Raw genomic sequence first — 24,438 nt, 5'->3', positions numbered from 1 at the left:
GATCACCTATCCTCAGGATAAGTGATAACTTGCTGATCAGTAGGGGTCTAGATGGAGGGACCGCCGCTCCATTCATTCTCTATGGCGCTGCCGAAAAAAGTCTAGTGCAGCGCTCATAAGCCCCATAGGGAATTAATGGCGTGCAGTTCGCGCAAGTGCACTGCTGCTTCATTGTTAGGCCGCAGACCGCAGTGGTCGGACTGGCCGGCGGCTCTCCCGACCTGAACATGTATTTCTAGATTTCTGTCACGCTTAGGTCAGGAGAGCCGCCGGCCAGTCCGACCACTGCGGTTTGTGTTATACGGCCGGGTGACTGCGGCCTAACAGGGATGTAAGTGCCCTGTTCTGCCCATTGGTGCAGCTCCCAGCAGTCGGACCCCACCCCCAATAAGTTATCTCCTATCCTTTGATAACGTTTTCACTGCACGATCCCTTTTATCTACTGGGTTCTTCCTTCTATTTATGTGACAGATGGAATTCTGCTGTATTCTATTTTGTTACTATTGTAACAAAGTAAGAAATCATAGGAATAGTAATCAGAGCACCACAGCGCCCTCTGCTGGCGACCTCCACTAGTTCTCTCTGCGCTGGAACCTTCAGTCCTCCAGTCACATCCCAGCATGCTCCGCGCCGAGCCTGCAGCAGCATCAGGGACTAGAGGTGCGCATGCGCCGTTGGCAGCCTTTCCCTCTCTGGTAAGATGGCGAGCGTCGCAGTTCAACGAGAGAGGCCCGGGGTGGTGGAGGAGAACGGGGACCGGCACCTAAACGGGGACCTGGAGGAGGATGAAGTGGTGGCTGCCGGGGACAGCAGCGCTGCCAAGAAGAAGAGGAAGAAGAAGAAAAAGAGTAAAGCAGGTAGGAGAGGAGCTGTCAGCCCGGGAACATGGTGCCGGGAATGTGCTGGCCTCAGCGAGAGTACACGGCACCGTGGTGACAGGGGAGGCCGGGCACACACTGCACATGCCCGCCATTACTGTGCGGACAGCAGCCTGTCAGGGGAAGGCTGGGCAGCACATAGGAGCAGAGCCTGGAAGCAGTCAGCAGCTGTAGCCTCCCTGTGCTGCTGCTGCTGCTGCTGCTGCTGGTTACCGGCAGGTTCCCCACCGCAGGACGCAGCGCTCCCGGGTCAGGCAGGTTTCATGCCGCAATATTGGAACGTTAATATATTTCAAATATTCTATTACTTTTTTTTAGGGGTTTCAAGAAAAAACAAAAATGATTCAGTTTTTTTCTTGCACAGCTTTCAATATGTAGTATAAAGCCGGGGTAAGGCGAGGGCATGGAGACAGTCCGAATTTCCTCCAGAAAAAGGAACTCATCCGCATTTCACGTATCAGTACGTAGTGATTCTGGGTTTTACGGCCATATGTCATGTGTGTAACCTCTACGTCTGTGTGGCCCCTACTTCGGTGCGGCGCGCGTCTGGCCTCTACGTCTGTGTGGCCCCTACTTCGGTGCTGCGCTCGTCTGGCCTCTACGTCTGTGTGGCCCCCACGTCGGTGCTGCTCTCGTCTGGCCTCTACGTATGTGTGGCCCCCACGTCGGTGCTGCGCGCGTCTGGCCTCTACGTCTGTGTGGCCCCCACGTCGGTGCTGCGCGCGTCTGGCCTCTACGTCTGTGTGGCCCCCACGTCGGTGCTGCGCGCGTCTGGCCTCTACGTCTGTGTGGCCCCCACGTCGGTGCTGCGCGCGTCTGGCCTCTACGTCTGTGTGGCCCCCACGTCGGTGCTGCGCGCGTCTGGCCTCTACGTCTGTGTGGCCCCTACGTCGGTGCGGCACGCGTCTGGCCTCTACGTCTGTGTGGCCCCTACGTCGGTGCGGCGCGCGTCTGGCCTCTACGTCTGTGTGGCCCCTACGGCGCGCGACTGGCCTCTACATCTGTGTGGCCCGCGTCTGTCCCCTTCGTCGTTGCAGCATTTGTTTTTATACAGCAGCAATTACAAAATGTACCAGACCAAGTGCACTGCTATGTATAGCACAAGTGATCAAATGATCACAGCTACAAGTCCCTTAAGGGGACTCTTAAATACAGTAAAAACTATACAGGTTTGGTGTCTGCGTTCTTGAACTGACCTAGCGAATCATATTGCCGGGTCAGTTTTACCATATAGTGAACATGGTAAATAAAACAAACAAAAACAAATGTGGGATTGCACTTTTTGTGCAATTTCACTGTACTTGGAATTTTTTTCCCGGTTTCCAGTTCACTCTAAGGTAAAATGAATGGTATTATTTGAAAGTACAACTAGTCCCTCAAAAAACGAGCCCTCATACAGCTTTATGGCCAGTAAAATAAAAAAAAAAGTTATGGTTCTTGGGGGAGGAAAAAACAAAAATGTAAAATGGCCTGGGGGTGAAGGGGTTAAGACAAGTGGCCATCATATGTTTATTCTATAAGATCTTATATTCTGTAGGACAAGAACCTGAGAAAGAAGCCGGAGCGGCAGGACCTGTCATTGACGAGGTGACTAAACAGCTGGACAAGCAAACTCTTGAAAACAAAGACGAGGAGGAGGATGGTAAGTTTTTCTGGTGCTGTTCTTTATAATACCTGTATATTATATCTACACTGCGGCGTGCCAATCAGAAATGGCCCCTGGCGTGTGGCGGCATGTATGATGCTTTCATAACCACACTTTACAGAGTGTGGTTGCTACTATGGGATTATTCCTTATACCTCCACTCAAAGTTTAATGCAGTTACTTGTTTGGGGATTATAGTAATTCCCCTCTTTTGTGTTCAAGATGGTGATGTTGAAGGAGATGGTGCAGGTGGGAAGAAGAAGAAGAAAAAGAAGAAGAAGAAAGGATGTATGTATTCTTATCAGAGATATGACACTGCATGGATAGGGGGCTTACATTGTCACCTAAAGATTTCCAGAGCTAAAACATTTATGGCCTGTCTAATCCGTGGAAGTCAGACTCCTGACAATCCCTGATCATCTGAATTTTTTTGTTTGTTTCCCAAGTTCAGCACTGTACATTTGGTTGTGGCCATGCCTGATACTACAGTTTAAGCCCGTTAAATCATCACCCGAGCAGTTTTATTTTACTACTGGAGTGGCGTCACTAATCTACGTTCCCTAGTATTATACTTAACAGCTGCCGTCTTCATCTTTTATAACGGATACTAATTATTGGCACTGCTCTAGTAGTCTTCTGCAGATTGTGACCTGCTGCTTTGCTCCAGTGCAGGGCTGTGGAGTCGGAGTCGGTATAAAATGGACCGACTCCGACTCCTAAAATATATAATAAATTGGGTGCAGTAGATCAATGCAGTTTGTGGGGAATATTTTTTCATAGGAATTTGGGAAAGTTATGAAATGTTCTATTCCTGATCTAAGGCTACATTCACACACAGCGTTTTTGCTGTGTTTTTTGAGGATACGTTTTTCAGCTGCAAAAGCATATCAGCTTTTTAAAAAACCACATCACCTGAAAGGTTTTTGAGCTCATAGATAATGTTTTCAATAGCAAAAGCAGATTAGAAAAACGCAGAACAAACTGACATGCTCATTCTTTGTGAGGATCCGTTTTTGAGCCCAAAAACGGATCCTCACAAAATGATGTCTCTGAATGTCATATCTTGAAACCCATTGACTTTGCTGGGATGCCCAGGGACACTGCATTTTACTGCAAAAAACGTATCCGCAAAAACGCTGTGTGTGAATCATGGCCGTAGCCAGCGAGGGGGCAGGGGCACTCACCTATCAAAACTCACTTGTATGCTGCAGTGCTCCTGTCCTGCACTGGCTCCAGACTGCAGGGGGCAATCTCCCCTCCTCTGTCCTGTCTTCTGCCGTCTTCACCAGAGAGAGGAGGGGGAGGGGTGCCTGCCCTGCACAGGATCCGATTCCTGGGCCCCGAGCTGGAGATAGTGAAAGTACTACTGCTCATCTCTGTCACAGGAAGGTAACTAATGCTAATATTGTAGGTGATTATTATGTGCTCTCTGTGCAATGTGTGTGAACTATATGTGCGATATGTGCAATGTACTATTTGCTGTCCGTAGCTGTCACCTGTCTATCACACTCTATCCCTCCATCCATCCCTCTCTCTATCTATCCCTCAAGCTATCCATCATTATATTCTATCTAAATATCTTGATTATTGTATCATAAAAATGATTAAATGTCTGCTGTTCACATTGTACTACACATTTTTCACTTAAATATAAGCAATATATGTGGGAGTCGGAGTTGAGGAGTCTGAGTCGCAGGTTTGGCTTACCGACTCCACAACCCTGCTCCAGTGTTTGATGACCGAAGTCACAACTCAATGTAAGTCTGTTAGAGCCAGAACGAGGCCCTTATTGACTTAATATTGAGAGTTTGTGACCCTTTCTTCTGACATCCGATCAGTCAGGAGTTACGGTCACAAGATGACAGATCGGGACCGGAGCAGTGGCAGGAACAGCTGAAGACAGCAGCTGGTAAGTAGAATACTAGGGCAGGGTACTTGCGTTAGTAGCCCCACTCCAGCGCTGAAATAAAAAAAGACTCTGGAGTGGTGCTTTAATGTCTACAGAAAGGCCATCAGTTATAGTCCAGGAAATGCAACTGGCACGTGTATAGGGATAGACCTGCTATTTAACTATACGAGTGCAGTCCCAAAGTTCTCGTTTTAAAATGTGTCGTAATGATTTTACCCAAGTCTTAGATGATATTGTATCTACAAAGATGAAGGCATTAGATATTGAAGATGTTAAATGATGATACTGATGAGTGTTTTTTTTTTTTTTCAGCTAAATGTCAGACAGACCCACCATCTATTCCAATTTGTGATCTCTATACGAATGGTGTGTTCCCAAAAGGACAGGAATGCGAGTATCCCACAACGCAAGATGGGTATGTGTGTGAGGGTTTTTTTGTTTTGTAAGCTTTTAAGCCCCCTCTGCCTTGTCACATGTACATGGTGCTGCACAACTTGCCTTAAATGTGAAGTGTCCTGTTAGAACAATGCTGGCATGATCTGCTCAGGAGTTGAGCTCCTGCTATTAGCAGGGGTTTATAGCTGTAGCTTACAGCTGACACTTTTCTGCAATCCCTTAGTTTGGTGATAACTGCAGTTCCACTTCTTTAACCTCTTTAGTTGTTGTTGTCGATAATGATTATGGCACCCAAACAGTTAGAATGATGGTGGCCCCGATCATGGGTTAACATGGCAGCTGAGTACCTAACAAAGGCCCTATCATTGTATATTTGCCTAAAACTGACCAAACACCTTAGTTTTCCCATTAAACATTCTTCCTAGTCTCCTCCATAAACATAATAAAAGCTGATCAATAATTTCAATAATGTTACTTTTGCGACTATAACTCGCCCTGCATAAAAAAAAATAAATAAATAAATTCTCATGAAGTTATATTGAGAAAAAAATAATTATTGCTCTCTGAATGTGGCAATTTTTTTTCTTTTCATTGAAAAAAAAACACTTTCATTCTGCAAAAATAGTAAAAAATATTTTTTTTTACATCTGGCGCTAACTGACAAAGTTAAATAACATTGCTGTTATCCTGGTCCTCCTGAAGTGCAACTCCTATGATGAGCTTCAAAGGAGACCATGATTTACACTATACAGTGGCATGTAAAAGTTTTGGCACCCCTGGTCAAAATAACATTGTGAACAGTTAAGCAAAGAAGAATGGATTTAATGACATTTCAACAAATCCTTGATGCAAACATAGCACCATCTGTTAAAAAAGCAGAAGTTGAAAAGAGGATGGCTTCTACAAATGGATAATGATTAGGGTTGAGCGAGTATGTTCTGTTCCGAGTATGCTCGGGCCGAGCTCCGAGTATTTATAGCTGCTCGGTGATCAGGTTAAATCGCTCCCATGTGCATGATTTGCGACTGTTTGACAGCTTTATTACATGTGAGGAATGTCTATTTCTTACACATTCCTCACATGTAATAAAACTGTCAAACAGTTGCAAATCATGCACACGGGAGCGATTTAACCTGATCACCGAGCAGCTATAAATACTCGGAGCTCGGCCCGAGCATACTTGGCGAAAGGGTTAATAGAACATACTCGCTCAACACTAATAATGATCCTAAACACATGTCAAAATCCACAATAGACTACATCCAAAGTTGCAAGCTGAAGGCTTTACAATGGCCCTCACAGTCCCCTGATCTGAACATCATTGAAAATCTGTGGCTAGACCTCAAAATAGCAGTGCATGCAAGATCACCCAGGAATCTCAAAGAACTGGAAGAATTTTCCAAGGAAGAATGGATGGAAATCCCTTAAACAAGAGTTGAAAGACTCTTGTCTGGCTACAAAAAGATTTTACAAGCTGTGATACTTTCAAAATGAGGTGCTGCTAGGTACTAACCATGCAGGGTGCTCAAACTTTTGCATCTGCCCATTTTCCTTTTTTGTCATTAAAAAAGTAAAAAAAAATACTTTTTTTTTTGCCTAAAATACAAAGGAAATGTCTCCTCTTTAACTTTAGGCCTTTTAGAGATCATTTTTTCTTCAACTTGCTTAATTGTTCACAATAACAGTAATTTTGACCAGGGGTGCCCAAACTTTTACATGCCACTATATACTGTAGTACTGTGCTATCATAGTACAGTGTATCAAACAATTCAAGGTTCAAAAGGACTTTAAAATAAAGTAACAAGTAAAAAAAAAAAAAAAAAAAAAGTTTTACACAAGAAATAGAAAAATTAATCACCCACTTTTTCCCGCATTAAAAATGTAAAAATATTTGGTATTATGTTCTTAAAGGTCTGAGCTATCAAAATATACAATTAATTAAGCCAATCAGTAAATGCCATAATGAGAAAAAAATATTTAACTGCAAGAATTGTTTTTTCACCCCTCTGCCCTAAAAATAAAAAACAAAAAGCTATCAAAACGTCTTATGGATCCCAAAATAGTCTCGATTAAGCGGTCTTGGAAAATTGTGACAATCTATTTTATTTTTAGATTTTTTTTTATTTTAAAAACTTTTGAATTTTTTTTCACCAGTTATATAAAAACAAAAATATGCATGTTTGGTATCGCCATAATAGTGCTGACCTACAGAGTCATGGTTCTAGGTTATTTTTACCAAACAGTGAATGCCGTAAAAGCAAAACCCAAGAAATAATGGCGTAATTGCATATTTTCCACCATTTCATACCACTTGGAATCCCCCCACCCCCTTCCTATTCATGTGAAACGAATAATGTTGTTCAAAACTACAACTCATCCCACAAAAAAAATAAAACAGCCCTTATACAGCTGTCTCTGCCGAAGAAAAAAAAATGGGCCAAATTCATCAAAGCTTTCACTCCAGAATTCTGGTGTAAAATCTTTGAAATGTCACAAAATTTAGGCGCAACTCAAATTTTGTGACTTTTGGCGTCTTCACACCAGTTTCTTCTAGCTCTGCTGAAATGAGCGGAACAGGGGCATGCCACTAATTCATGACGAGTTGTAGCTTTCCCTATACCAGAAATCTCACTCCAGTACGTGGATAGGAGTGAGATTTCTAGCGTAGCCACACCACTCATCAGATGATCCAGATTCATGAAGAGGCATGCTCCTGTTCACGAGTCGGGAGCATCTGACTCCAGCACGCCTCCTAATCAAGACCATTGTGAACAGCTCTTGGAAGAAAGGGAGCTAAAATCAAAAGCACAAAAACTAAAAATTGTTATAGGAGTGATGGGGTTAACTAGCAGTTTTTTCTGGGTATGTGTTGTGGCCAATGAAGTGTGACACATGTTCTGTCTCTTGTAGACGATCTGCGGCCTGGAGGACAACCAGTGATGAAAAGAAAGCTATGGACCAGGCCAGTGAGGAGATATGGACAGATTTTAGGCAAGCGGCTGAAGCTCATAGACAAGTGAGGAAATATGTCATGAGTTGGATAAAGCCTGGTCTGACCATGATTGAAATCTGGTACGTCATATATGTTATTGTTACATCAATGTTACATTTAGGATCTGAGGAGTTAAAGTTTATGAGCAGTGTCAGATATGTGCATGAAGAACTTGACATGCCACAATAAAGCAAGGCTGATTTTTATATCCTTATATGCTGCAGTGAAAAGCTGGAAGACTGCTCTCGCAAGCTTATTAAGGAAAATGGTCTGTATGCCGGCCTTGCGTTCCCCACAGGATGTTCCTTAAACAACTGTGCAGCCCATTACACTCCTAATGCTGGTGATACCATGGTCCTGCAGTATGATGATGTGTGCAAAATTGATTTTGGAACCCATATAAATGGTAAATATAGTGAAAAGGCTTTGCCCACATGTAGCTTCTGAAGAGTCCTGGGTACTAAACCTCTGCTATTTTTGCAGGCCGAATAATTGACTGTGCTTTCACTGTAACATTCAATCCAAAGTATGACAAATTGCTGGAAGCAGTCAAAGATGCAACAAACACCGGGATAAAGGTACAGAATTAAAAGAAGGTTGTACTTTGTATGTCTTTATAGATGGTTTGTTTAAAAAATATAGCAATTTACAGAGCTTTATTTCATTCGAGGCTGTTGTCAGTGCTATATTTATCAGGGATGTATACATCTAATGATGTCTATTCATACTAATAGGCCAAATAGACAGGTGGTCTTCATTCCCCTTAAAGTGCACCTGTCAGCAGGATTGTGCTCAGTAAAGAACATACACTGTCAGGTGGGCGCCATTACACTGATTAATATGATTCCTTGGTTGATGAAATCCATCCTGTGGTTCTTGTGTAATCTTTACTTTCAGTTTGGAGATAATGATATGCTCGTGCCTCGGGGCGGCCTGTGGGGGGCGGCTCTATCTGGTGCTCTGCTTACATATTGATCTGTATGCAGAGCACCAGATAGAGCGCCCCCGACAGGCTGCCACAGAGCACGAGCATATCATTATCTCCAAACTGAAAGTAAAGATTACACAAGAACCACAGGACAAATTTCATCAACCAATGTATCATTTTACTCAGTGTAACGGCCCCCACCTGACAGTGTATGTAGTTTAAGGAGCACAATCCTGCTGACAGGTGCACTTTAAGGCATGTGGCTGATTTCATGACAGGTATAGGTAAATCTGAAATCAAAATAATTACCAATGTATGTGTTGGACAAGATTGCCTATATTGTGCACATAATATTAAGAGAATGTTTCACTTATTTATACTCCTGTATTCTCCTATAGCGGGCATTATTAAATCTGATCCTTCACCAGATTTCACAATATAATCTTTATAGATCATTAAATAGATCTTACACCTGATGAGGTTGGTGTACTTACCGTGATCCATGTCAGAATGTCATTATTTATGAAAGCTTACATTGACAGCTCCTCCGTGTCCTGCTGCTGAGATCTCGCAGTGCTTAGTATAAGCTGTGAATCAGACTTGGTGAGCAGAGACAGAATACACCTGGACTCGGAGCTATTTTATTCTATAGCTACTCATAAAATGCTCATCTTAAAGGGGTTATTCAGGACTAATTAATGTTTTTACCACCTGAAAACTAATGGACAGGTTGTTGCTCTCTGCCTGCCCGTTTGACCAGCCACCACAGAGTGTTCATAGACCGATTCTGCTGACATCACGTCAACATAGCAATGGCTTTTCTTCCTTTCTGCTGTGTTAAAGAGGACTGTCTCAGCATGACGTTGGCAGTCACGCCCCGTGAACAGCAGCTCAGGAGAAGAAGAGCTGCTCTGTGAATGTAGAGCAGCTGAATCGCGGGCAGGAGCGGTCCGTGACTGCTCAGAGCCGGTGCTGGGCAGAACAGGCAGGTAGTTGCGTCTGTTAGCAGCTATATGCCTGTTATTTTTTTACTATGGGCCTAAAAAAAAAAAATAGTCCTGGAAAACCCCTTTAACCCTTCCACCCTGAAGCCTGTTTTAACCTTCCTGACCAAGCCATTTTTTTAAATTCTGACCAGTTTATGAGGTAATAACTCTGGAACGTTTCAACGGATCCTGGTGATTCTAAGATTGTTTTTTTGCCACATATTGTACTTTATGATAGTGGTAAAATGTATGTGATAGGTCTTGCGTTTATTTGTGAAAAAATCTGAAATTTGGCAAAAATTGTGATGTTTGCATTTTTCAAACTTTTATGCCCTTAAATCAGTCATGTTATTTATTAACTATTTTATGTGACATTTCCCACATGTCTACTTTTACATCAGCACAATTTTGGAAACATAACAAAAAAAAATTAAAAAGTTAGAGTTAACCGGTTCCCGACCGCCCACTGTAGATAAACGTCGGCGCTTGCTGGGCTCTGTGCAGTGCCGACGTTTAAAAACGGTGGGTGGTCTCGCAGCGCTCAGGACCCCCAGGGTCCTGCAAGCGCTGCGATTCCGGTGCAGAGCGTTAGCTCTGACAGGGGACATCATCGGGACCTGATTGGATCAGGTCCCAGTGATGTTAACCCTTTGCTATGTTCTATATGCCGCGATCTATAGTGATCGCGGCATATAGAAGGAGGAGAGGGGGTCGTCTTACTTACCTCTCCGACGACCCGATACCTTCCAGGACCTGGGGTTGCTATGGCAGCTGGAGGTCACATGACCGCCTCCAGATCTGCCATATATGGTGTCCTGCCTGGCTCAGCCTGCAGCTGAAGCCAGGCAGGAGACGGACTGTGAAACAGTCAGCGAAGATCTCATGTAATGTAATACATGTCTATTACATTACATGAGATCAGTGATCAGAAAAATAAAAATTAATGTCCCATACAGGGACTAAGTAAAAATGTAAAAAAAAAAAGTTTTTAAACTGTTAAAAAAAAAAAATCACAAAATAAATAAAAATAAATAAATAAAATATTAAACCAATAAATCCGTATATTTTTACAAAACCAAAAAAAGTACACACATTTGGTATCGCCGCGTCCGAAACAACCCGAGCTATAAAACTGTCACACTAATTAACTCCTTCTGTGCACACCGTAATAAAAATAAATAAAAAAAAACGGAGCAAAAAAGTATGCTTTTTCATCATATCGCCAAACAAAAAGTGGAAAAAAATGCGATCAAAAAACAAAATAGAAATAAAAATGGTACCACTGAAAACGTCATCTTGTTCCGCAAAAAAAAAGCCGCCATACAGCTCCATCAGCCGAAAAATAAAAGTTATAGCGCTCAGAATAAAGCAATGCAAAAAAAATATTATTTTCTATAAAATTGTTTTATTGTGTAAAAGCGCCAAAACATAAAAAAAAATACAGTAAGTGTAGTATCGCTGTAAACGTACTGACCCGAAGAATAACACTGCCTGATCACTTTTACCACACGCAGAACGGCATAAAAAAAAAACCTCAAAAAACAATTCCTGAATTGTTTGTTTTTGTTAATTTTACCTCCCAAAAAACGGAATAGAAAGCGATCAAAAAATGTCACGTACCCAAAAATGGTATCAATAAAAATGTCAACTCGTCCCGCAAAAAACAAGCCGTCACATGACTCTGTCAGCCGAAATATGGAAAAATTATAGCTCTCAAAATATGGCGATGCAAAAACTAGATTTTACAAAAAAAAAGCGTCTTAGTGTGTGACAGCTGTCAGTCATAAAAACCCGATATAAAGCTGGTATCTCTGTAATCGCACCGACCCGAAGAATAAAGTAATCTCATCACTTATACCGCACGAGGAACGGCGTAAAAAATAAATAAAACCAATTCTTCTCCTGCTACTGATTTGTTTATTATGTCTCCCAAAGATTTCAGTAAGGCTCTGCTCACATTTATCCTGCGCTCTGCTCTAAGCGCTTACACCAGAGTTTCCGTGTAAATCTCTGAAATATGTGATTCAGCCGGAACCCATGACGGAAGATTCCCTGTAATGAGGCAGATATAGGCCACTGTGGACGCCGTCTGGCCTGTGATCCCACGGTGTCATTTATTTTAGGCGTGCATAAAAGTGCGGTTGGCCACAGTTTTATGCACTTCTGAAAAAAAGGACACCACTAAACAGAGGCCAGACGGAGTCCAGAGTAACTCTGCTGCCTCATTACAGTGACTGGATCCCGCAGGGGTTTCATCTGAATTACATCACTTGGAAATTTAGATGGAAACCCCGATGTAAGTGCTCAGCCTCGAGCGCCGGATAAATGTTACATAAAATGTTCCCAATAAAAGCTTCAACTCAGTCCTCAAAAAAAGCTAGTCCCCACTCAGGTCCGTCATCTGTTAAAAATATAAGGGACTTCCAAGTTACTGGTAGCAGAAAGGCTCTGGAAAAGCAAAATGGCCCTTGCCCCCCAAAAGAAATTCAGAAAATTTTGTGCTCCCAAATCCAACTGCCTATTCTACAATAATTTGTTCTCCAATTGTCAAATAGCGCTCCGTCCCCCCCAGATCTCGCCATATGGCTGAGTGGTACGATACAGCCACATATGGGGTATTGCCACTTTTAGAAGAAATTGTGTGACACATTTCGGCACCATTTTTACCCATTGCCCTGTGTGAAAATGTAAAATCTGAGGGTAAAACATTTTTTTGTGGTAAAAATATAATTATGCTTTTTTCACTGCCCAATGGTATAAATTTAAAAATTAAAAAATACTCACTACTTCCCTAGATGAATTCCTTGAGAGGTGTAGTTTACAAAATGGGGTCACTTGTGGGGGTTTCTGCTGTTTTGGCATGTCAGCGACTCTTCAAATGTGACATGGTGACTGCTGCCTATCCCAGCCAACATAGCGCTCCTTTCTCTTCCGAACCCTGCCGTACACCAAAGCAGTGGTTTTCCCCCACATATGGGGTATCAGCGTACTCAGGAGAAATTGTACAACAAATTTCATGGTGCAATTTATCCTATTACCCTTATGATAATGCAAAATTAAGGGATGAAAAACGTTTTTGTGGGAAAAATGTGAAAATTTTATTTTTACAGCTCAATATTATAAACTTCTATGAAGCACCTTGGGGTTCAAGGTGCTCACCACATATCTAGATAAGTTCCCTGAGGGGTCTAGTTTCCAAAATGGTGTCACTTGTGGGGGGTTTCCACTGTTTAGGAACATCAGGGGCTCTCCAAACGCAACATGGCGTCTGCTAATTATTCAGACAAATTTTACATTCAAAAAGTCTAATGGCGCTCCTTCCCTTCTGAACCCTGCAGTGCGCCCAAACAGTGGTTTTCCCTCACATATGGGGTATCAGCACGCTCAAGAGAAATTGCACAAAAAAATTTGGGGTCCATTTTTTCCTGTTACCCCTGTGAAAATAAAAAAAATTGGGTCTAAAGTAACATTTTTGTGAAAAAAGTTAAATGTTAATTTTTTTCTTCCACATTCCAAAAATTCCTGTGAAGCACCTGAAGGGTTAATAAAGTTCTTGAATGTGGTTTTGAGCACCTTGAGGGGTGCAGTTTTTAGAATAGTGTCACTTTTGGGTATTTTCTGTCATAAAGACCCCTCAAAGTGACTTCAAATATGATGTGGTCCCTAAAAAAAATGTTTTTGTAAATTTTGTTGGAAAAATGAGAAATTGCTGGTCAACTTTTAACCCTTATAGCTCCCTAACAAAAAAAAAATTTTTGGTTCCAAAATTGTGCTGATGTAAAGTAGACATGTGGGAAATGTTATTTATTAACTATTTTGTGGGACATATCTCTCTGATTTAAGGGCATGAAAATTCAAAGTTTGAAAACTGCAAAATTTTAAAAATTTTCGCCAAATTTCCGATTTTTTTTCACAAATAAACGCAAGTGATATCAAAGAAATTTTACCACTATCATGAAGTACAATATGTCATGAAGAAACAATCTCAGAATCAGGGGAATACGTTTAAGCGTTCCAGAGTAATTACTTCATAAAGTGACAGTGGTCAGAATTGAAAAAATTGGCCCGGTCACGAAGGCAAAAACAGGCTCTGGTGCGAAGTGGTTAAAAGTTGACCAGCGATTTTCTCATTTTTTACAACAAAATGTACAAAATCATTTTTTTAGGGACCACATCACATTTGAAGTGACTTTGAGGGGCCTTTATGACAGAAAATACCCAAAAGTGACACCATTCTAAAAACTGCACCCATCAAGGTGCTCAAAACCACATTCAAGAACTTTATTAACCCTTCACGTGCTTCACAGGAATTAATGGAATGAAAAAATAAATTAAACTGTTTTTTACAAATATTTTACTTTAGACACAATTTTTTTTTTACTTTCACAAGGGTAACAGGAGAAAATGGACCCCAAAATTTGTTGGGTAATTTCTCCTGAGCACACAGATATCCAATATGTGGGAGTATATGTTTGGGCGCGCTGCAGGGTTCGGAAGGGAAGTAGCGTCATTTGACTATTTGAATGTAAAATTTGCTGGCATAATTAGCGGATGCCATGTCGTGTTTGGAGAGGTGCTAATGTGCCTAAACAGTGGAAACTCCCCTCAAGTGACACCAGACCCCTCATGGAACTTATCTAGATGTGTGGTGAGCACCTTGAAACCCCAAGTGATTCACAGAAGTTTATAATGTTGAGCTGTGAAAAAAAAATAAATCCCTTTTTTCCCGCAAGAATATTTTTTTAGCCTCAAATTTTGCATTTTCACAAGGGTAACAGGAGAAAATGGACACCAAAATTTGTTGTGCAATTTCTTCTGAGTACACAGGTACCCCATATGTGGTCGAAAACTACGTTTGAGGCATAGTGCAAAGCTCAGAACGGAAGAAGCGCTATATTGGAGTTCAGATTTTGCTGGACTGGTTTGAGGGTGCCATGTCACATTGATAGAGACCCTGAGGTGCCAAATCAGCCACTGACATAGGCCACAGTGCCTCCATCTGCCTCATTATAGGAAATCTTCCGCTGGGTTTCCGTCTGAATCACGTATGTCAGAGATTCACACTGAAACCCCGGTGTAAGCGCAAAGCGCAGGATAAATGTGGGCTGAGCCTTATGGTGATATTTGAGAGGCAGAATGAACGAATCAACAGAAGGTGAAGAATTAGTTTTACTTTTTTATGCCATTCCTTGTGTGGTATAAGTGATTAGGCGACTATTCTTCGGGTCGGTACGATTACAGCGATACCAGATTTATATCTGGTTTTTATGTTTGGCAGCTGTCACACTAAAGGATGCTTTTTATTGTAAAAACAAGTTTTTGCATCACCATATTTTGATAGTTATAATTTTCTATATTTTTGCCGACAGTCATGTGACGAGTTGACTTTTTTATTGGCACCATTTTCGGGCAAATGACATCTTTTGATCGCTTTCTATTCCGTTTTTTGGAAAGCTGAATGAACAAAAACCATCAATTCAGGAATTGTTTTTTATTCTGTTACGCGTGTGCTAAAATTGATAAGACAGCTTTATTCTTCGGGTCAGTACGATTACAGCGATACCACATTTTATATTTTTTTTTATGTTTTGGCGCTTTTACACAATAAAAACTATTTTATAGAAAAAAAATAATCATTTTTGCATCTCTTTATTCTGAGAGCTATAACTTTTTTTATTTTTCGGCTGATGGAGCTGTATGGCAGCTTGTTTTTTGCAGGACAAGTTGACATTGTTTTCAGCGGAACCATTTTTATTTACATTCGTCTTTTTGATCGCGTTTTATTCCACTTTTTGTTCAGCGATATGATAAAGCAGTCTTTTGCCTTGTTTTTCATTTATTTTTACGGCGTTCACTGAAGGGGTTAACTAGTGGGATAGTTTTATAGGTCGGGTCGTTCTGGACGCGGCGATACCAAAATGTGTACTTTTTTTTGGGGGGGGGGGGGGTATACAGATAAATGTATTTATTGGATTGATATTTTTTTATTTTTTTGTACTTTATTTTGTGTTTGTTTTTTTTTTTGTTTTGTTATTTTTATTAACTTTTTTTTCCCCTGTTTCACATTGTCCCTGGATGGGACATCAACTTTCCCTGCTGTCATCGCTGATTTAATACTCTGCAATGCTTCTGCACTGCAGAGCATCAGAGCTGCGTCTGGCAGTCAAGGGGTGGAGGCGTCTCAGCTCCTGCTCTGGCAGGCGCTGACAGGCCACCTTACTGAAGGACCCCCTCGGCCATCTTGGGACTGGGGGTCACCATGGAGACGATCAGCACAACGTAATCGCATCACGTTGTGCTGATGGGACCAGACAGGGAGCTCACTCCCACTGCGATGTCTTCTAATGTCGCTGTCAGTATTGACAGCGGCATCACAGGGGTTAAACACCGTGGGCGTTGCTGCAGGGTGTCAGCTCTCACATAGAGCTGACTCTCGCACTCCATCGCTGCGTCGTATATATACAGTGCGTGTCGAGAAGGGGTTAATATTAGGATTAAACAGTCATTCTGAATTGGATTTTCAAAATTAGTACAACGGTCTTATCTGGTCTAAGATGTATGCAGTTTGCACTGTAAATTACGGTGACAGATCCACTTTCAAGGATTTTTTTTTTCTTCCTCTGGCTTGACCTTAGTAAATAAAAAAATAAAATAAAAAAATAAATAATAAAATGAGCTTCACTTGCTATTTACAGATTCATTACTGCCTCTGTGCAGCTGCCCCAGTCTTGTTGATAGGCTGCAGTAGTGGTGTCAGTGGGCTCAGCAGTTATGCTAATGTAGTTGGCATGAGACCACTGAGCTCAGTGATTGATTGCAGCAGTCGTGCTGTAGTCATGACATCACCATTAAAGCCAGTCATAAACACTGGGGGGCAGGGGCACAGAGACAGCACTAGATTTATGGATGATGAGTAAAGCTTATTTTGTTACTTTTACTGTTGGCAAGCCAGAGTTATCTATATGTATCCCCTCTGGATAACCCCTTTAAACACATGCTATCCTGCTGTGACCTTTTAATCTTTATAGTAGGGAATTGTATTATCTGTAGTTCACTAAATGCCTTAATAGATGGGTCGATGGCTATCTACCCCAACTCGGGTTTACATGGTTTGGCCAAGCCCATGTTCACGCCAGGAGAGAGCCACTCTTAAGGTACCGTCACACTTAGCGATGTGGTCGCTGGTGAGCTGTCAAACAGTCAGATCTTCCCAACGATACGGCGACCCGTAGCGACTTGTATAACGATGTCTGTGGTCGTTGGGACCCTGTCACAGCGATTCAGATTCACTGACGATTCAGACCTCGATGAGGGACGACTTCTCGGTTCTGAGTCGCCAACGAGGTCGTGGGTAAGATGTCAAACACACCGATGCATGCTACCCAGCGGGACCTCAACGATCAAAAAATGGTCCAGGCCATTTCGACACGACCTGCGATCTCACAGCAGGGGCCTGGTCGCTGCTAAGTGTCAAACGTAGCGAGATCGCTGCTGAGGTCGCTGTTGCGTCATAAAACTTGTGACTCAGCAGCGATCTCGCTTAGTGTGACGGGGGGCTTTATATCCTGGAGAACCGAAATCCTATGGGCTAGATCATTCGGTACCGACAGATAATGTCTGAGGAGAGTTTGGAGGCCAACATACACATCAGACTGTCGCTGATGGTGAAACGCGCATAAGGGGTAGAGCAGTGGTCCTGCTATTGTGTACTGTCTGTTGGGTAATTTATTCTGGTCAGTTACTTTATTTCTAGCTTGCACTTTATGCTTTGTTGTATTACTGTTTAATACCACCTTCTGGTGAAGCACTCAACTTACTAAAATAATGCTTCATTGGTTTATTACATCCATAAAGGGTTAAACTACTGGGTGATAAGGTCCACAAGAATCTGTAATTAGAAGGTTTAGATTATATGCCTGGCATACAGCTGAAAAGGACAGTATAGCCCAGTCATCTGCTTTCAGTATATCTGCATTGCCAAGAGATTTCTACTAGGGCATCTCATGAAAGATGCACGCACCTTTCAATGGCTTCTTTGATGGAAAGCATGAAGTCTTAAAATTGAGGTCACATTACATCCAAAGTGCTGAGCTTAACCTTTTGCTATTGTCTTTAGTGTTCTGGTATAGATGTGCGTTTATGTGATGTTGGTGAAGCAGTCCAAGAAGTCATGGAGTCATATGAAGTTGAAATCGACGGCAAAACTTACCAAGGTGAGTGGTTTGTTATATGGTGGGTATCTGTAAATGGCAGTGGCCAGTACTTTAATATCACCATGTTTTTTTTTTTAATTGCTAGAAACACTTTGCTTAAATCTGTACAGCAGTCAGCGTGTAATAGTCCTGATAAAGGCATTTCCCAATATACAATACAGTATCTCACAAAAGTGAGTACACCCCTCACATTTTTGTAAATATTATATCTTTTCATGAGACAACCCTGAATATGACACTTTGATACAATGTACAGTGGTCAGTGTACAGCTTGTATAACAGTGTAAATTTGGTGTGCCCTCTAAATAACTCAATCCACAGCCATTAATGTCTAAACTGCTGGCAACAAAAGTGAGTACACCTCTAAGTGAAAATGGCCAAATTGTGTCTAAAGTATGACTACTTTGTGTGGCCACCATTATTTTCAAGCACTGCCTTAACTCTCTTTGGCATGGAGGTCACTAGAGCTTCATAGAGACCTTGTGCTCCTCCGCATTCCATTTGAGGATGCCCCACAGATGTTCAATAAGGTTTAAGTCTGGAGAGATGCCTTGCCAGTCCCACACCTTTAACCTCTAAATCTTAAGAAAGGCAGTGGTCGTTTTCATGTTGGAATACTGCCCTGCGGCCCAGGTTAAAATGGGAGGAGGATCATGATCTGCTTCTGTATGTCACAGTACATGTTGGCATTCATGGTTCACTCAATGAATGGTAGCTCCCCACAGCAGGCAGCACTCATGCAGCTCCAACCTATGACACTCCCACCACCATGCTTGATTGTAGGCAAGACACACTTATCTTTGTATGTTTCACCTGCTTGCCGCCACACACTCTTGACAACATCTGAACCAAATAAGTTTATCTGGGTCTCCTCAGACCACAGAACATGGTTCCAGTAATCCATGTCCTTGGTCTGCTTGTCTTAAGCAAAGTGTTTGCGGGCTTTCTTGTGCATCATCTTTAGAAGAGGCTTTTTTCTGGGACGACAGCCATGCAGACCAATTTGATGCAGTGCGGTGTATGTTCAGAGCACTGACAGACTAAGCCCCCCCTGTAACCTCTGCAGCAATGCTGGGCAGCACTCATACGTCTATTTTCAAAAGACAACTTCTGGATATGACGCTGACCATGTGCACTCAACTCCTTTGGTTGACCGTGGCAGGGCCTGTTCGGAGTGGAACCGGTCTTGGCCAGCGTGCTGCAGCTCAGGTTCATGGTGTTGGCAATCTTCTTACAGCCTAGGCCATCTTTATGTAGAGCAAATATACTTTTATTCAGATCCTCAGAGAGTTCTTTGCAGTGAAGTGCCATGTTGAAATTGCAGTGACCAGTATGAGAGCGTGTAAGACCAATAACACCAAATGTTACACACCTGCTCCCCATGCACACCTGAGACCTTGTAACACCAATAAGCCACATGACACAGGGGAGGAAAATGGCTAATTGGGCACAATTTGGCCATTTTCCCTGAGGGGTGTACTCACTTTTAATGGCAATATGTTGTTATTTAGAGGGCAGCCCAACACTATACTATACTTTATTATACTGTTATACAAGCTGTACATTGACTACTTTACGTTGTATGAAAGTGTCATATCTTCAGTGTTGTCCCATGAAAAGATATAATAAAATATTTACAAAAATGTGAGTGATGTACTCACTTTTGTGAGATACTGTATGAACCTCTCCTGCTCCCTGCAGTTGCACCTTACACTCAGACTTCTCTAAAATCTCACTTCATGTGAGCAATAAATCTTTGCAGTTTAATCTCTACAGCAATGATGCTGAATGGAGGGAGCAGATAACCCTTGCGGCACTGTATCTGTACATAGAAAATGTGCAGCAGAAAACTTTCCTCTTGTCCACCTGAATGTATGGATCTAGCCTATGTCCCTTAGAGCAAAAAAAAAAATGCTTGTTTTTAATGGAAATTATAAAAATTGTGTAATACCAATTTGGCTTAACCCCATCACGACTTTTGACGTACATGTATGTCAAAGGTCGTGTCCTTGACTTGTGAACCTGCATCTGCCCCCGCATATGATGGCTAATTTAATTAGCCATCATGTGTCTTTAACAGACGCGGGTAGAGTGGAGCTCCGTCCACTGCTGTTAATCTGTTAAATTCTGCTGTCGATCTCTGACATAGGCATTTAACATGCTTCAGCAGGGGGAAAGGAGCAGTTTCACACTCCCATCGGCACACCCGTGACTTGATCTTGGGGCGTCAATGGATTGTCGTGACAGTTGGCCGTCTACTGATGACCCCTGTGCCTGTCATTACGATCCTCCTGTGAAAACCAGCCTGTGGCTGGCGTTCATAGATCGTGATTTTCTCTATACATAGCAGTGCTGATGCAAAGTACTAAGTGTACTGCTATGTATAGCACAAGCAATCAGATGATCGCATGTTCCAAGTCTTCTAAGGGGACTATTAAATGCAGTAAAAAGTGAAAAAAAAAAAAAGTTTTAAAAAATGTGAAAAGAAAAAAAAAAACACTACACAAATTCAAATCACCCCCCCCTTTTGCCCCAATTAAAAATAAAACAAAATATAAATACACATATTTGATATCACTGCGTTTGTAAAAGTCCAGTCTGTCAAAATAAAAAGTAAATTAATCCGATCGGTAAATGGTATATAAAAAAAAAAAAAATCAAAACACCAGAATTATATTTTTTTGGCTGCTGCAACATTGCAATAAAATACAATAAGAGTCAATAACATCGTATCTACCCCAACATGGTATAAGTAACAATGTCAGCTCAGGGCACAAAAAATAAGCCTCCACCCAGCCCCAGATTTAGAAAAATGGAAACCATCAAAATGCCGACAACAGTAAAAAAAAACAAAAAAACAATTTCTTGGAAATTTCCGATTTATTTATTTTTTTTTTCACCACTTAAAAAAAAAACTATATAGAAAGAATCATATTGTCCGGTCAGTTTTACCATTGTGTGAAGATGGTAAATAAAAAAAAATAATAAAAAAACTATTGTGGAGTTGCACTTTTTTTTTTTTGCAATTTCACCGCACTTGGATTTTTTTCCCCCTGCTTTCCAGTACATCACATGATAAAGTGAATGATGTCATTCAAATGTACAACTTGTCCCGCAAAAAAACAAGCCCTCATACGGCTGTGTGGCCGGAAAAATAAGAGTTATGGCTCTTGGAAGAAGGTGAGGGAAAAAAATGGAAAATCGCTCGAGTGTGAAGGGGTTACTAACTGTTCACTATACAGATTCATGTGGCCTTTATTGCTACATATTTTTATCCATGTGATTTCAGTGAAACCCATCAGGAATTTGAATGGCCACTCCATTGGACCTTATAGAATACATGGTGGAAAAACTGTACCCATTGTGAAAGGTGGGGAAGCAACACGAATGGAGGTACATACTAGGGGGGGTTGGATTGTACTCAGCAGTAAGATTTTGCATTACAGACTCGTACGAGGGCTGACAATTGGCTAAATGAGCTTTAAGAACCTTAAACCTAAATTCCTTATTTAGAATGGGATATATGGCAAATCTCAGAAAAGTCGTGCAAAAAATATTTTTTTTTATTTTAGAGCAGTAACTGTCTGCAAATTGTCCATTTTTTTCACAACAATCTGCACACAAGTCAGTCGCATGCGCTGAAGTCAATGGCTAGTGAGTTGCGTGTGACAAAATCCAACACATTTGGAAACATAACATCTGCAACTCTAATAAGGCTGTGTGCCCACGATGCGTTTTTTAAGCGTTTCCGTAGCGGCAGAAACGCTTAAAAACCGCATGGTAGAAGGTCTACCATGTTCCCCAATGATAATCCGCATGTGCTGTGCACATGCTGTGGAAATTTCCGCTGCGGATTATCATTTCGGAAAAAAACGCAGCACTACCAATTATTTTGCGGAAGTGCTGCGTCTTCGCCGCCATTGACTTGCATTAGAACACATGTATTCCGCTTCTCTAGATAAGGACATGCGGAATGCACGCGTTCCAATGTGCGGATGCTACCCGGGTCTAGAGAAGAGGAGACTCTCCTCAGGACCCGGGTACCATAGAAGCTGTAAAAAAAAGAAAATAAAAAATAAAGATTATATTTACCTTCTGATGGCCCCCGCTGCACTCGTCCTTTCATGCCGGCAGCTAGCGATGTGTACCGCTGCCGGCAGCCAGGACGGAGGGAATCAAGACTGCGGGGGCCATCGGAAGGTAAGTATAGATTTATTTTTTTATTTTTTACCCTTCTTCCGGTCACCGTATATAAATCCATGCCAGTTGCATGGATTTATATAGTGTGACCAAGCTGTCAAGCACTTTCCATGTGATGCTAAAATCGCTTGGAAAGCCGCATGCGGAAATGCAAGTGAAGAACGCTTCATATCCGCTTGTCCCTGGCAGGAAAAACACATGTACGATCCGCATGTACAATCCACATGTGGTTTTTTCTGCCAGGGAGATGCAGAAACGCTCAGGAAAAAATCCAGAGTATTTCTGCATCGTGGGCACATAGCCTGACTGTTAATATAATAAAAGATAAGTTTTACATTGCTTTTTTTTATTTGGTTTGATCCTTTGTAAGTATTTGTATATCTTCATAAGTGGATTTATGGGTAATGCTCCATGCTTCTATCCCAGTATTTTTAATGCTATTTTTATATTTTTCAGGAAGGTGAGGTCTATGCAATAGAAACATTTGGTAGTACTGGAAAGGGAGTTGTTCACGATGACATGGAATGTTCTCACTACATGAAGAACTTTGATGTTGGACATGTGCCAATCAGGTAAAGTATGACTACTGAAGACCCTAACCGGCTTATTTTATTCCGGCGTTGGTATGATGGGTGACGTGTCTTTTGTGTGGACTAAGGTGTCACAGTTGTTGTTGCTTAGTGTCCTTACATAATCCTTTTTTTTCCCATTTCCAGGCTTCCACGTGCAAAACACTTGCTGAATGTTGTCAATGAGAATTTTGGCACTCTTGCCTTTTGCCGCAGATGGCTAGATCGCCTGGGAGAGAGTAAATACCTAATGGCGCTAAAGAACCTTTGTGACTTGGGTATAGTAGACCCCTACCCACCCCTCTGTGACATCAAAGGCTCTTACACAGCACAATTTGAGCACACCATCCTATTGCGCCCAACCTGCAAGGAAGTTGTGAGCAGAGGAGATGATTACTAAAGCTATGTAGAACTCGGTGCTGCCGCTCTAAATACTGCTTCTGTTGAAGCCCATTGTGTAATATTAATTCGGAAAATAAAAGAGGCTTTAACTGATGTCATTCCAATATCTGGAAATGGAATGAATGTGGTTAAAGGTATAGCTTTACTAACAATCAGGCAAGGTTACATTTCAGATCTTTGTAAAGGAGAAATTGCCTCATTGTCCAGCTTGCTGGTTTAGGGGAATGTGTGATGTTAAATTTTACTTTGAAACATATTTTGCATTTAAGAGGCTTTTGAAATATTTATATTTACTTAAATTGCCACAAGTTTCTTGATTATGCAAATACTAGCATTGCATTTTAAATCTCTGGAAACCATTTTGTAAAAAATAAAAATAAAGTTGAATTTTCAGATCACAATCCTCCTTTTTTTTTTTTAATAAAGAAGTTTGATTTCTTTTTTTTTTTTTTTTATAGATCTGAAATCAGTATAGGTTCAATCGCTTCTAATTGCAGCACACAATATTCTCATGTGGTTTAAAATGCCCATTGTCTGCTATTTATAAAGACTTTATTGGAATGGTAAATGTCTGTCTGATCAATATACACTTTGGCAGGGATGGGCAATTAATTTTCACAAGGGGGCCACATGACACTGACTGTTGTGGAGGGCAGAACCAACCGACAGCTTAATTCTGCTCATTATTATTGTTTAACGCCGCAGCCAATTTCCGTTTTTGCGTTTGTTTTTTTCTCCCCTTCCCAGAGCCATAGCTCTCATTTTTCTGTCCACATGTTTTTTTGCGGGACGAGTTGTACTTTTGGATGTCCCCATTCATTTTACATTGTATACTGGAAAACGGGAAAAAAATGTTTAAGTGTGGTGAAATTGTGCAAAAAAAAAAAACAAACAAAAAACCCCACAATCTCTATATCTCTCTAGAGATCCATCCGTGGCTGTAAGACGCGCATGACAGCTGATCAGATCAGCTATCATGTGCAGGGTAAGATGGCAGGGACACACTACCTTGGAAGTACCTATACGTCCTTGGTCATGAAGGATTTAAAATGTACCTAGGAAACCCCACCAGATGTGACCTCATTCTGGAAATGATACCTGTAAAGCCTTTTATTAAGGGGTGTAGTTATAATTTTAACCCCAGAAGTGTCTTCAATAAGTTAATTTGCAGTCAAAACTGAATAAATAGCACCCAAAAATTTCATAAAGCCCAAAATGGTACCAAAATATAATAGTTTAGAGAGCTTATTTTTGTGTCATGAACTGTATTTTTACTATTTTGGCAATTCTGACTTTTTTATGGTGTGGGAAATAGCATAC

The 24,438-nt window shown here is 41.5% G+C and overlaps 1 protein-coding gene across 1 annotated transcript; it reads left to right on the top strand.

The window, feature by feature from the left end:
* The first annotated feature begins 638 nt into the window (after positions 1–638).
* METAP2 (methionyl aminopeptidase 2) lies at positions 639–23,519 on the top strand. Its single transcript, XM_073651677.1, has 11 exons — positions 639–857; positions 2,416–2,520; positions 2,746–2,811; positions 4,745–4,847; positions 7,739–7,900; positions 8,045–8,226; positions 8,304–8,398; positions 17,851–17,947; positions 21,237–21,340; positions 22,604–22,719; positions 22,864–23,519. The coding sequence occupies exons 1-11, from the start codon at positions 701–703 to the stop codon at positions 23,114–23,116; spliced, it is 1,440 nt and encodes a 479-aa protein (XP_073507778.1). The 5' UTR covers positions 639–700; the 3' UTR covers positions 23,117–23,519.
* Positions 23,520–24,438: the final 919 nt, after the last annotated feature.

The sequence above is a fragment of the Phyllobates terribilis genome, unplaced genomic scaffold (assembly GCF_046119375.1).
Source record: "Phyllobates terribilis strain yellow unplaced genomic scaffold, ASM4611937v1 Scaffold_11__3_contigs__length_659146591, whole genome shotgun sequence".
Taxonomy (NCBI): Eukaryota; Metazoa; Chordata; class Amphibia; order Anura; family Dendrobatidae; genus Phyllobates; species Phyllobates terribilis.
Note: the sequence above shows the minus strand (reverse complement) of the source record. Positions and strands in the feature narration are given on the sequence as shown.